Genomic DNA, 14,275 nt, shown 5'->3' on the forward strand with positions numbered 1-14,275 from the left:
GGGTACTTCATCTATAAAATGAGTGTTGGATTGGATGTCCTCAGAGATTCTTTCTAGCTCTAGATTTATGATCCTACAATCTTTCTTTGTCGGGATGGACACTGTAAGTATGGAATATAGTATACAATGTTTGACCTGGATGATATATTAGTTTGTTTTGCTGGACTTCCTCCCCAAACTTTTTATTCTTTGCTATAATGAATGAGTCCTTAGGAGGGGATAGAGGCAAGATTTGTTGGAAACTGTGTGTAATGTAAAAATAAAAGTTATAAATATTAATTAAAATTTATTAAATTAAATTAATAAATTTAAAAATTAACTGAATCAACCTTAAAATTTTATTTCAATATGATCCCTAAAGGAATTGATGATAAAGATAATTGCCTATAGCCATGTAAGAAGGAGTTTGAGAATGTGGTAATCTTTAAGGAATTTTGGCTTTCAAATCATGAACAAACAGTGTCACTAAGTAAAACAAACCAAAAAAGAAAAAGTGGATTACAGATTTATAATCAGTCTTTGGTGGCATCCTTTAAGACTTGCCAACTTTCTTGGAATGGCCTGAGAGGCTCCTGATTCCTAGGATGCTGGGCAGACAGTCTAGAAATGTCAGAAATGGAAAACTTTGTGCTTTCTCTAGAATAAAGACTAATAAGTAACACAATATGCCTTTACTTTACTTTCCCCAACTTAAGCTACTTTTTCTCCATCCTGTTCTCTTGAAACTAAAGTCAGTTTGGCAAGTTTAATTATTGTACAATAATCACAGTATTGGGTACAAACTAGATTTAGGAATCTTAGGTTCCAGTTTTAGTTATATAACTAAGAAGCTTTATGATTTCAAAAGTGACATAAACTCCAAATTTCCTCTTCTATAAAATAAGTTTTTGGATTGCAATAACCACTCATGTCCCTCCATATCAGGGGTTCTTAACCTATGTGTATGTGTGTGTCATGGACCCCTTTAACAGTCTGGTGAAGTCTAACAACTTCCTTCTCAGAAAAAAAATGTTTTGAATAAATATTACAAATGAATCAAATTATATTGAAATGCTATTATGAAAACAATTGTGAAAATCAAGAAGTCAGGTCCAGGTTAAGAACCCCTTCTCTACATATACTAAAACCTATTGATAAGGAATCAATATGATTTCCTCTTATACCCTTGTTTTATTTTTACATCTCTTGAAAAATCTTCATACTTGTACTGGCTAGAGATATTTTGGGAAGATATAAAACTATACCTCTATATGCATATTTATTTTTTGATCAACTAGATTTAATAGACATTGGCATAAGGGTGAAAGAAAACACAAGATAATTGACAATGATAGGACAAATGGTTGCAACCACATGAGCCACAGGGAAAAACATAAAGCAGGCCAAAGCTTGTCTTTAGTATTCTTGCATTAACATATTACCTCTATGCTGCCTTATTCTATCCAAGGACCCTAATAAGGCACTCTAAGTGTGCTCATACTCCTCTCCCACAAAAAAAAAATGTATTGCTTCAGAGAAGATAAATTCTGTTTAATGTTAGGAAAGCAACAGGATTGGCTGATCAAAGCACTCTACTTGAGTATGAGTTGTAACTGCATGGTTGGTAGAATATAAATTGGGCTAAAACGAGTGAGGTCTAAAAAGGAAAAGGAAGAGGAGAATGTACATTTAACAAAAATAAGGGAGGTTGAGATTTACATATGGGCTACAAATATATTTGTCATCATTTGCTAATTAAAATAATTATTTCAGTAAGTGTAATTAGACATAAACTTAACAGACAAGATATTTTCTTACAAAGGGAGATTCCATAGAAAATACTCACAATTGAAAGAAATTATTTTTATTATTGTTGAAGAAAAAATAAGCTGTTTTCAGATAGTGTAGACAGGATAAAATGAGAAAAAAATAGAGACCTATGACAAAAATCATTTAAAAACTATTGTGAATAAGAAATTGCCAATTTCCCCATAAACTTAGCAAAGTAAATATTCTAAAATAAATATAAAATATGAAATTGCCTTAATAAAGAATTGTGTTTTGTGTAGTGACATATACAGAAAATTTCTGTCTTAAAAAATATCACATTTAGTAACTGCGTAAGTAATTGCCCTTTGGACACTGGCATCCTGGAGAAAACCTTTGTTCTAAATTATGCATAAAACTGCAAATAAAATTTACCTAATTCTGTTTTTTTCTTCTTTATTCTTCAAAAATAACATTCCCCAAAAAAAGAATTGCGATGACATTGGACTATTTGTCTGCATGGTTTTCCTCATCAGGAAAGATTAACTCTCTTCAGAAAGTATGTCCTGAAAACCTGCTCTGTGCCTAGCCCAGGACTAGCTACAGTGGGAGATGCAATCAATCGTCCATTGAGTTAGCCATATTTCACTTTGTTTGGCCCACCTAACAGGTGGTGCTGTGTGTGGCAGTGAAATAACAATCAGCATTCAAAAATAGTAGCACATTGGCCTCTGGCAGAAGGTAGCAGAAGGTAGATTTGTAATTATATTTGAAATAAAAGCTCTTCTCTTCTCTTTCTTTCTTTTTTCTTCTCTTTTCTTTTCTTCTTTCTCTATTAAAGAGAGAGGCCAAAAACTTTATAAATGGATGAAGGCATGCCTAGCAAGTCATGCTTCTTCATCAGAAATAAATGCCAATTTGGCTCCTGCAAAAGCTATTTCTTCCAATTTTTTTTACTGAAGTTGTTCTTAAGAACTCCATATCTTTTATTCCTTTCTCACTCCAAGGATCCATAATTTTATCTTCATGAACGCATCATTGATAAATGTCTCTGGCCCTCCATTCTTTAGCAGACAGATTTTAACTCCAAACTTCAAGGTCCTGTTTGACTTCACCTCTGTCAGCTCTTGTTCCACTTTCATAGGTCCCAGATCCTCTGAGTTCTATGAGAATATTAATGTTAATATCACCACCAGCAGCAATAGCTCATATTTCCATCGGGCTTTCTACTGAGAGATCATCTGATCTTTTATTATATGGTTTCAAGCACTGTTATACCTAAAATAAGTCATTAACTTGATAATTCTCTGGTGAAGAACCTCTTTATTTAGGTAAGCTAGTCCTCAGATGACAGAAACATGGTCCATACTCTTGGTAGCCTTTCTATCCTGGCAGAACTTTCCAAAGGTATGCTAAGCTTGACTAGTCTTAAAACAATGACAACAAAAATCCAGTGTCTCCTCCATGCCAAAATGAGGTCTTGAAGCAAGACATATGCATTACTATGATTGAAAAATGCCCTTCCCCCAAAGTGCCATGCCTCTAGCCAGGATGCCTCAAATAGTTTCTCTTCATCCCTACCTCCTCAGGTCCTACTCAGATGCCTCATCACAGCATGGAGCTGAAACTGGTTCCTTGAAGGTTGTGCTTGTGGAATGCAATCTGTGGAAGGTCATATTTCCCACTACTTAGAGATAATTTATGCAAGTATTGGCTGTGCTGGTTTGATATTGGTTTAATTCTAGACAGTTGATATCTATTTATGAGTATATCACTTCACTTATATTTTGTGTACTGGTATGATATTTCAAAATATATTTAGTTGGTTAAAAGTATAAGATGCCTTATGAAGATATTTGGTTTCCTAGCTAGAGGAAATTCTACTTGAACGAAAAAACAGCCAAAGCATGATTAAATTCACTTATTTATTATTAAAATGGCCAGCATTTATTAAGCATGCATTATATTCTGGGACCTTTCAGGGGTGCTAAGGATACAAAGACAAAATTCAAAATAGTCTCTGCTTTCGAGATGCTTACATTTTACTACAGCAATCAACAGTAGCACAGATAAGCAACAACAAAAAATATACGAAGTAAATTTTTAAAAAGGTGGGGGGGAGGGGTATTAAGGCACTAGCAAATGGAGAAATCAGAATAATCTTCATATGGGAAGTGTCACTTCAGTTGAACCTTGAAAGAAGCTCAGAATTCTACAAGGACAAGGAAGGGAAAGAGTGCATTCCAGTCACAGGGAACAACACATATGGAAAGGCATGGAGATGAGAGACAGGATGAGAGACATGAGTCCAGGTTGGCAGCTGGTGTAGTACAGTAGAGAGAACTCTGTGCCTAGATTCGGGAAGACCTGAGTTCAAATTCAGCCTCAGACATTTATTACCTGGGTGAACCTGGGTAAATCACTTAATTTTGTTTACCTCAGTTTCCTCAACTGTAAAATGGGGATAATGATAGCATCTTCCTTGTAGGGCTTAACATGGTACCTGGCACATAGAAGCCTCTATATAAATGCTTATTTCCTTCCTTCCTCTTCTGAGGCTGGCTCTATTATCCAACAAACTGCATAACATTATTTTTATCATCATCATTATTACTAGTATTGTTTTGATAATTTGCATATTATATGTATATCACCATTTATTATTCATAAAGGTATGTTTTATATGTTTATATGGTACTCTAAAGTTTGAAAAGTGTCTTACAAATTTTCTCATTTGATTCTCACAGTATACAACCCTATCAGGTAGATATTATTATTGTCACCATTTTATAGATTAGGAAATTGAGATTCAAAGAAGTTGTGAATTATTCAGATTTGACTCATGGTTTCCTAACTCCGTGTCTGGCATGCTATCCACTATGCTTTGAAAGAGAGGTGGGACACTATGGGTAACGTAACATATACTATGAGACATAGTCAATATGTTGATTAGTTTTGCTTAGCTGTTTCTCTTTTCTTTGTTACAAGAGAAGACATTAGGGAAGAAGAAGGATAAAAACAAAATTGCAGGGCTAGACAAACAACAGGTATCAAGAAAACTGACAAAAATAAATACAAACAAAACAATAAAATTAAAGTGAACATTCAAAATATCATTTTGAATTTCTATTTCACTTAATTCTATCTAGAATTAGTGAGGGTCCATCACATGCCACTAACACCAGCGTGGCTTTTATAATACAATCTTATGAAAGATCTCATTTTGATTTTCTGTCTGTAAACTCACTCTAGATGAGTGTACGTTTTCCTGAAACATTATCAATAAGGCTAGGGAGATTTTCTTCTGAAATGGTTACATCTTCAAACATTCTCATTGTTATTAATAAAACTGTGAATGTTTCATTCATATTACTGATATCTGAAAAATGTCTCATTATCACAGGGAAGATGTACATCGACTGTTGTAATGGTGTGATGATTTTCTATAATGGTTGAGTCTATAGGCTGACAAAACAATGAGTTTAAAATGAACTTAGTTTTTTTTTTATTTTTCTATTGACTATTTCCATATTACCCATAAAATAGGTTTGACTGATCTTATCAGTGAGATGAACATTAAAAAAAGAATAAAAAATCAGTTTATTGGTTTCTTTGGTGTCATAAGGACAATGGCCCTGTGTAAATGAAAATACACATTTGAAAAATAGTTAGAGCTAGATGGCGCAGTGGATAAAACTCCAGACTTGGAGTCAGGAGGACCTGAGTTCAAATCCAGCCTCAGACACTTGACACGTACTAGCAGTGTGACTCTGGGCAAGTCACTTAACCCCAATTGCCTCACCAAAAAACAAAAACAAAAACAAAAACAAAAAAATATATATTGGGGCAGCTAGGTGGTACAATGGATAGAACACTGGCCCTGAAGTCAGGAGGACCTGAGTTCAAATCTGGCATCAGATCAAACATTTGACACTTACTAGCTGTGTGACCCTGGGCAAGTCACTTAACCCCAATTGCCTAAAAATAAAAACAAACAAATGAACAAGAAAAGAAAAATAGTTAGGAAGTCATATTTTTATTTGATTTTCTGCATGTCTTAGGGTGCTTGTAAAACTAGAGCCTTATTTCCACACAGTAAATTTTGCAGGGGCAGTTTTTATTTTTAGTTTTCCTATGCTAGGTCTATACTGGTATAGGTCTCTGGTATGCCTTCCATATAGTCTACAGTTAGAAAAATGTTTGTGGAATTGTGCCCTTTGAATTTAAACATAAAAAAAAATAACTGAAGTCCTAGGTTCTTATTAGGTCAGAATAATGGTCCAGTAAACTAGAAAATTAAGTTGTCCAACTGTTCACTTGCTTCTTTTAAAAACAACAACAACAACAACAACAACACACACACACACACACATGTACACACAAAGAAAAACAAATGTAAGTGGAGAGAAGTGGCATGGCACAATCACTGGGCAACTGGCTTTAAAGTCCAATAAACCTGGGTTCAAGACCTGTCTCTGGCACACACAGATTGGGTGACTCTGGGTAAGTGACATGACTTTGTGTCCCTCTGGGTCTTTACAACTCTAAGGTACAGAGCAAATGCTGATGTGCGCTATTAGACAAGGCTTCCTAGAGAGGGCTCCCTAAATCCATGAAATAACCCACCTGGTTAAAAAATAAATGGAAAAAAAGAAAAAAAGATGTTTTCAGGGAAATTCAGGAAGAAATAATGGGCTACTTTAGATGGTCAATAGTATTTTTGAAGATGTCCATAAAGAAAAGCTCTCTCTATCTAAAGCTTTTGCCTTTTAATCAAAAGATATTCAAGAAGGAAAATGATAGCTCTCTTTGTCATGTTAGAGTCTACTGACTATCCTAAACTTTACACAATGAAACAACAGCAAATATGAGCATAAATTATATGAAATTCTACTGTTATAATTTCTTCTTGAAAAATCCTTATGATTCTCCTGCAAAGCCTTAGACCAATATCTCATCTAATTAGTTTTATGGAGTTTAATTCAATTTATAAAAATCTATTTTCTCTCACACACCCCTTACTTCTTTTTCCCCTTCATTGAAAAACAAACAAACATACCCTGAAATAAATGCCTCCCTGGGTTCTTGAAGATTATGCCAGGGAAGTGGCATATGTGAATGTTTCTACCAAGCTGGAAAGGTTTTTGAGGACAGGTTTGGAAAACATGTTTATTTTCTAAGTACTTCCTTTTCTAAATGAAGATAGGCTTATTACCATGTTAGTCATAGGGATACACACACACACACACACACACACACACACACGTTTAGGATAATCAAGAGATATATTTCTATGCCCACACATACATGTGTGCACATATACATGTACACACAAATATACACACTTATACATACATCTACATGCATATTATATATTTAATTTTAATTTAAAATTTATTTGTTTTAATTTAATATTTCATGCTTTCCCTATTTTGATTATCTCCAAATGTATATATACACATATGTGTGTATGTATGTATATATACATATGTATGTATATGTATGAGTGTATACACACATACGAAGATAATCAACAGAGGGAAATCATGAATACTAAAGGAAATTGGGAAAGGTTTCTTGAAAGCATCGGCCCTTTAGGTTAAACTTGATGTTGGCCAAAGAGACCAAGAGGCCAATATTAAGAGGGAGAGGGTTCTAGGCACAGGAGACCATAAGTGAAAATACTCAGATTGCTAAAATAAATGATGCAAATTAGTTTATATTAGCAACTGAATTTAGAAGAATAATAATTTGGAGCTCAAGGGGAAAAAACCTACTTACTGAGTATATAAAATTTTACGATTACACTTTCAATCACTCATACAGAGGGAAAAGAAGGAAGGGAAAATGTATTGCAATAAAACATGTAATGTTTTGAAGAAAAAATAAATCAAGTGGAAGAGGGTGATATTAAATGAAAAACAAAATCATAGCATTTAGAGTTGAAGGTACTGCAAAGAATTTCCATTTGAATTCCTTCATTATATGAAGAAAATGTGACCCAGAAAGGTTAAGAGACTTTCTCATAGTCACAGAAGTAGCACTTAGTGAGTAGCAGGGACTTTCTTCAGTCGCTGGTCTTCTTTTGCATATTCATATTCTTTCACTTAAAGGTCCTAGCAAATTTGCATAAAATCAGATAACTACTTAAATTTTTGTAGGTTTTTTAAATTGATGTAGTATTAGCGTGGGAAAATGGAATGTAAAACTACATTAGTAACATCTTTTCATAACCCATGTCTTTAAAAAAAATACCTACATTAGTAGTCAATGCATCACACTAACAACTAGTTTTAATAGTAGCTATTTTGTTTGAACAATTTAACTCTAAGATGATTACATATGTTGATCATTTGCTTAATACTCCAAAATATATTTTAACCAAAGCATACTTTGCACAAATCATAAAGCAATGCCTGATAGCAAAAATTCAGCTTGGACAAGATTTAATTTTCCTTTTAGCAAAAATAGTTTTCAAATTTTTCAATTATTTCATTTACAAATTTCTATTTATGATAGCCTCTCAATTATATGTAACAAAACAAATTCATCCATGTATGTGTTTTATAAAAAGCCAGACTTTGGAAAAGAATGTTTCTTTTTCTTTCAGATTCTTTTTTCCTGGGTAGATTCTATAAATTATTTTTAATGTAGAGCTTCACATTAAATATATATGCATGCGTAATATATATATATATATGTATATATATACACACACACACACATACACACACATACATACATACATGCATGTACAGGTGTGTATGCTTTTATGTATATGATATATGCATACACAGATGCATATGTGCATACATACAAACACATATAAAGGGTAGCTAGATGTCACAATGGAGAGAGTGCCTGGTCTGAAGTCAGGAAGACTCATCTTCCTGAGTCCAGATCTGGCCTCAGACACTTACTAGTTGTGTGACCCTGGGCAAGTCACTTAACTATGTTTGTTTCAGTTTCCTCATCTGTAAAATGACCTGGGGAAGGAAATGGCAAACCATTCCAGTGTCTTCACCAAGAAAACTCCAAATAGGGTTATGAAGAGTCAGACATGACTGAAACAACTGAACAACAACACACAGACATATATATATAGTCACATTTAATATATATGTTCACATACATATATTTAATGTGTATTTATCTATATCTATATAAATATAGTTCTGCTATAATGTGACATATGAATTCCTAAAAAGTACCCCACTACACAAAACCATGAAATAAAAGCACTAGGATTTAGTGGAAAATGGAGTTAGAAGCACAACAGTCAAACAATTAATCAGTGACAGTTTCATAGAAAAAAAACACCATAGAAAAGAAATTGATGTGGAAAATCCAAAAATAAAAGGAATCAAATATGCACTTATATTTGTCCTTAAGATGGCTTGTGTATATTAACATGTGTATATTGTCATATATGCTGTATATATGTGTTTATGTGTGTATAACATATAAACATGAATAAATAAAAACAAAAATGTATGATACTTATAATACAGTATATTCTAAATTGATACGTTAAGGTAGATAGCATGAATTAGATTTTTGAAAACTGTAATTCAGTTCATTTTATATTCACATATTATTATAGACCTTAGTAACTTACAACATTCAGAAACATCTTTACTAATTTATTTAAGGTATCAAATATAATATTTGTAAAGATAATATTTTGCAAATGAGTTAACATTTATAAAGCACTTAGCACAGTGCCAGGCACATAGTAGGCACTATATAAATGCTTATTCCTTTCCATTCCCCCCATTAGGAAAAAAATCATATGAGGATAAGGATATAAATTCATAAACATATAACAAACTACCCCCACCCTCCTCAAAAATATAGCTGGAGTAGTCTGTGTGTGTGTGTGTGTGTGTGTGTGTGTGTGTGTGTGTGTGTGTGAGACCTAAGTATACAACATTCCTCTGGCACGTACCTGGCTGAAGCTCTGGATAGCAGCTCTGGCTTGACTGCTTCGAGCTGGGAGTTGGGAAGGTGTTGTTTCACCCAGGGCAAGGGTCTGGTTGCTATGGTAGCTGGCTGAGTACTGGAAAGACCCTTCAGGTTTGGAATTGAGCTGAAGTGCACTCTGGGAGAGAAGGCTGGGCCCTGAATTGAAAGTAATTTGGAGCAGTCAGTGAGGGTGAAGCAGAAATGACATGTATTATTTACAGAGAGTAGCCTGGAATTATCACATACGCGTGATTCTGGCCATCTAGTAGTCTTTGACTCTGAGAACTAAACTCAAACTGTATAGTTGATCTGAATCCTTGGACTTAGGTTATATCTTTAGGTTTTAAAGTTACAAAAAATAAATATTTATTATTCCAATGCTGACCAATGTGGAGAAAGTTTTAAGAATGAAGCTGATTGAAAAAGGAATCACTTCATCATTTTTTCACATTATCATAAACATAATTTTATTCATTTGAAAATATATCCTATACTATATGTGTGCTAAACTTAATACCCTTAATTATATCTATTTAATTCAATGAGCAAAGAGGTAAAACAATCATGTAACCTCAGTCCTTAAAGACTACCAATCAGTGCTAATTTCTGCAACATAAAGGGTAATATAACACTTCAGTGTCCACAGACATGCCAACTTTTAAAATATCAAGAGCTCTTTATGCAGTAAAAACCCACTTAAATTTTCACTAAATCTATGACTAGTTTGTCAGCTTATCTTTTCCATATCAGCAAAACACAGTATGAAATCAGAGAGGAAATAGTGTTCAACATGGGGATTGCCCAAATTATTGTGATGATAAAGAGATAAGAATCACTATACTTGCCTAATCATTTTATCACGATGTCTAGCTAAAATAGTACATTGTTAAGGAATACTTGAATAAAAAGCTTGCTGAATGATACCATTTAAATTATTGCTTATGCTCATATCAGTCAATGAACAAGTATTCATTAAGTACCTACTGTGTATAGAGGGGGAAGATGAAAACTTTCGATAAGACACAATCCCCATTCTTAACAAGCCCACAGACTTAGAGTCATGACAGTCATGACAGTCAAGCAAGGCAAAGAGCATTTATTAAGTGTCTACTGTGTGCTAGGCACTGGGCTAAGCCCAGGGGATATAAGTAAAGGTGGGGAAAAAAAAGACAAAACAAAACTTCACAAATGCAAAACTGTCTTTGGGCTCAAGAAGATCACAGTCTAATGATACAATACAGATAGCTACAAATCACAGTTACATGATAAGTGAATTAAAAAGTTATAAAACAAAGTATTTTTCCAAGAGTTAGGGGGGAAGTCATCACCCAAAAAGGGGTGATATAAGAAGGTTTCTTGGAGGATATGGTATTTAAGTAAAGAACAGATAGCTTCACAGGAAAAGATGGCTAGGGGGTACATTTAAAGCACAGGGAACAACCCTTAAGTAAGGCATGGAGGTGTGAGAGCAAGGTTCTTGTTGTGTGGTTAGAGAACTATTCTGTCCTTGACACCATTTCTGTTACTTCACACAATAGTACCAATTCTAGTAGCAGGTAGTGACTAAGCTTATAATTCCATTCTTGATTTCTCTCTCTTAAATTATGGCTTAGATGTCAAAGCGAGTGTCCAAATTTGACATTATATGAAACACTTCATTGAAAGAATTTTTCAGTGCTTTGAACAGTAGCATTTTATACACCCTCTTGAAGATTTATATATCTTTTCCTTGCTTCTGATTCCCTTTGAAACTTTGAAACACTGTGAAGAGAATTGCAATGATGTCATGTCATTGCCAATTAATTTATCTTCTTTTTAAATCATGTAGTACTCAAATATGTTTTGAACGGAATAAATTTTTTTTGTTGGATAGCTTAGGAATGTAGCTTCTCAATATAATGTGGTTTATATGGACAAATGTACTGAAACTTTCAAAGATTACATTTATTGATATAATAATAGTAATAATGATAATAATGATAATAAAATAATTATACTGCTCAGGTTGTCTTGCACAGAAGAGGCACTTAATAACAATACCTCAGATTTGCATAATACAAATGAGCATTTACACAACCTAAGGTCACTTTGTAAGCAAATATAAGATCTTGGATTCATAGGTTCATAGATTTAGGATGAGAAGTGGCTTCACTTAACAGATGAGGAAATTTGAAGCCTGTGAAGGTTTGTTACTTTCCCAAAATCACACAGCATGTAAGTGGCAGTTTGCAATCAAACAGATTCTCTGACTTCAAATCTCCCACTCTTCCTGTTGTACCATATTGATTCAAACCCAGATCTCCTGACTTTCATTTCCAGTTTCTTCTATATCATAAACTCTGCCCCTAACATCCCCTGTGACCATGGAGAAGTCACTGTACCTCTCTGGGCCTCAGTTTCCTCATCAGTAAAATGAGAAGATTGGATTAAATGTTTTTTTTTCTAGCTCTGAAATTTTTTAATTTGGAACCAAATTCTTTGAATGTCTTTTGTTCCCCCTTTTCCTCTTTGGCAAGCAATAGGATACAATTTTCTTTACCCCAGATAGTGAAGAACAGTTTAGGACTCAGAAGATAAGGAGTGGGAAGACACATTGACAGGTGGAGGATTTGTCTTTTACTCTATCTCAACCTATCCCTACCACTGCAAACCATGGCTGGCCAGAGAGAATACCCTAAAATCATTAATTTTATAAGATTTGAGGTCTTAAAATTATACACTCAAATAAAAAAGGTAATGTTGCATTACTTAGCTATTTGCTATATTTCAGCTTATTATTGATTTTTCTACACAAGATTTTCCTATGCAAGATTGAGAGATTTGAAAAATAATCAGGGTTAAATGAGCACAGGTATTTTAAAATCTATGACATCTCTGGGATTCAAAAATTGAGTGATTAACTAGGCTAGCTAAATTTGTTTATATAGCTACTCCCAATAAACATCAATAATGATAATAACAATTATATAGAACTTTAGGGTTTTTAAGGGACCTTTCCTCACAATAACCCTATATGTTAAGTGGTGCCAGTATAATTATACCAATTCTATAGATGAAGAAATTTAGAGAAGCTAAACTTGTCTAGGGTTAGAAAGAAAATCACTGTAAGAATTTTGACTTGAACCCATTTCTTCTCACTCTATATTTGAAACTCTTTTCTGTATATGGTTACTCTTAATGCATTCCATAAATTCAAGTATAAATTGAATATTTGAAACTTTCAATGCCCCTTCTCTCCTCCAAATAATGTTATATCTGATGATTAGATTTATAGTCCCATTTATAAAATGCTATTTTAAAATATACCTACTGTTCTTTACTAATGGATCCTAACTGGGAATATTTCAATATGGAATTATATTTAGGATGCCACAATTTATGTATATTTCCCACATGATCTCCCATCTGCTGGAGAGAAGTGAGAATTCCAGTATCTCCAAGCCACTGATCGTGGCTCCAGTCTACTTGAGACTGTGGACTGGGATTTGAGGAAAGGTGGCATGCCAGGAAAGGGAAGGATAAGAGATGGGGGAAAAAGGATGAAAATGAGAAGGAAAGGGTGGGCTTCTGGTGTAAGAAGCTATGGCAGGTACTTAGGGATAAAGAGTAAAGTAGAAAATTGCCAGAATAGAGCAATCAGCAATGGAGCAGAAGCTTTTATTCTCCTCTTCCTCCAAACAATGAAGAGCTTTTACTTTCCTTCTAGGAAGGGGAAAGAAACTGAATGATAGACAGGGGCTAGTGTGTTTTCCTTTCCCTCTTCTCACTCCCTCCTTCCAGAACTCACCCTAGTACTTCAGACTTATTGCCAACTAGCTTCCCCACAAAATGACACTAAGAACTACATGGGCCGGTTAAGGTGAGGAGGAAGATTCTCTGGTAGCAGCAACGTCTCCATTGGTGAAGGGGAAAGAGAGATAGAAAGGGCAAGGAAGAAAGGAAGGAAATCCTCAAGTGGCAATGTGGTGTACTGGGGAGGGAGGCAGTTCCTGGTGCTAAGTAAGAGACATACCTAAGTATATGTAAGTTTCATTCTGCTAATTAATATAATTATGGCTTGAAATATAGCATACCCCATCAATAATTTCATTTCCTACTGGGAATTATTACAGTCTTGGTCTATTTTAATCCAAAATTCCAAAGGCGATTGCATCTATTTATGTTGAATTTGTAAGTAATTTTAAAATATGCTCTTAGGACATGAAGATAGATGCTCCTGGAATCTTCCCTAGGCCTTCCCTTGCCAAGTCTACCAGTATGATAGATAGCTTAAGTTTTTTTCCTAGCAGTGACACTAGGGTTGTACTGCACTGATTACATTTTCACCTTTCCTGCCTCTTGTGATCAATAAGTGGTCAATAACTGACTGCTACTAAGGATAAAATTTGACACCAAGCAAAGTTTTTCTCTGTACACAGTTAATAGGGAATCACAACCAAAGGCTTCATATTATCTACTGTCAGCTGAGCTAATTGGCTTCATCTTTGTAATGTGTGATGCTTTAAAATAGGTATTCCAAAAGAAAAAAAAATATTATATTGAATTACATAACTTAAAAAATTTC

At 34.2% G+C, this 14,275-nt stretch overlaps 1 protein-coding gene across 3 annotated transcripts in view; it reads right to left on the reverse strand.

Annotated features, from left to right (window-relative positions):
• Positions 1-14,275, reverse strand: part of CTNND2 (catenin delta 2) — a 1,167,765-nt gene that overhangs the window by 502,522 nt on the left and 650,968 nt on the right. For all 3 annotated transcript variants that reach the window (XM_078153315.1, XM_078153314.1, XM_021004430.2), the window contains exon 6: positions 9,695-9,867. In XM_078153315.1, the coding sequence (XP_078009441.1) occupies positions 9,695-9,867 (173 nt within the window). The remainder of the gene's footprint in view (positions 1-9,694; positions 9,868-14,275) is intronic.

Source organism: Phascolarctos cinereus, unplaced genomic scaffold (genome assembly GCF_003287225.1).
Source record: "Phascolarctos cinereus isolate Bilbo 61053 unplaced genomic scaffold, phaCin_HiC Scaffold_4;HRSCAF=312, whole genome shotgun sequence".
Taxonomy (NCBI): domain Eukaryota; kingdom Metazoa; phylum Chordata; class Mammalia; order Diprotodontia; family Phascolarctidae; genus Phascolarctos; species Phascolarctos cinereus.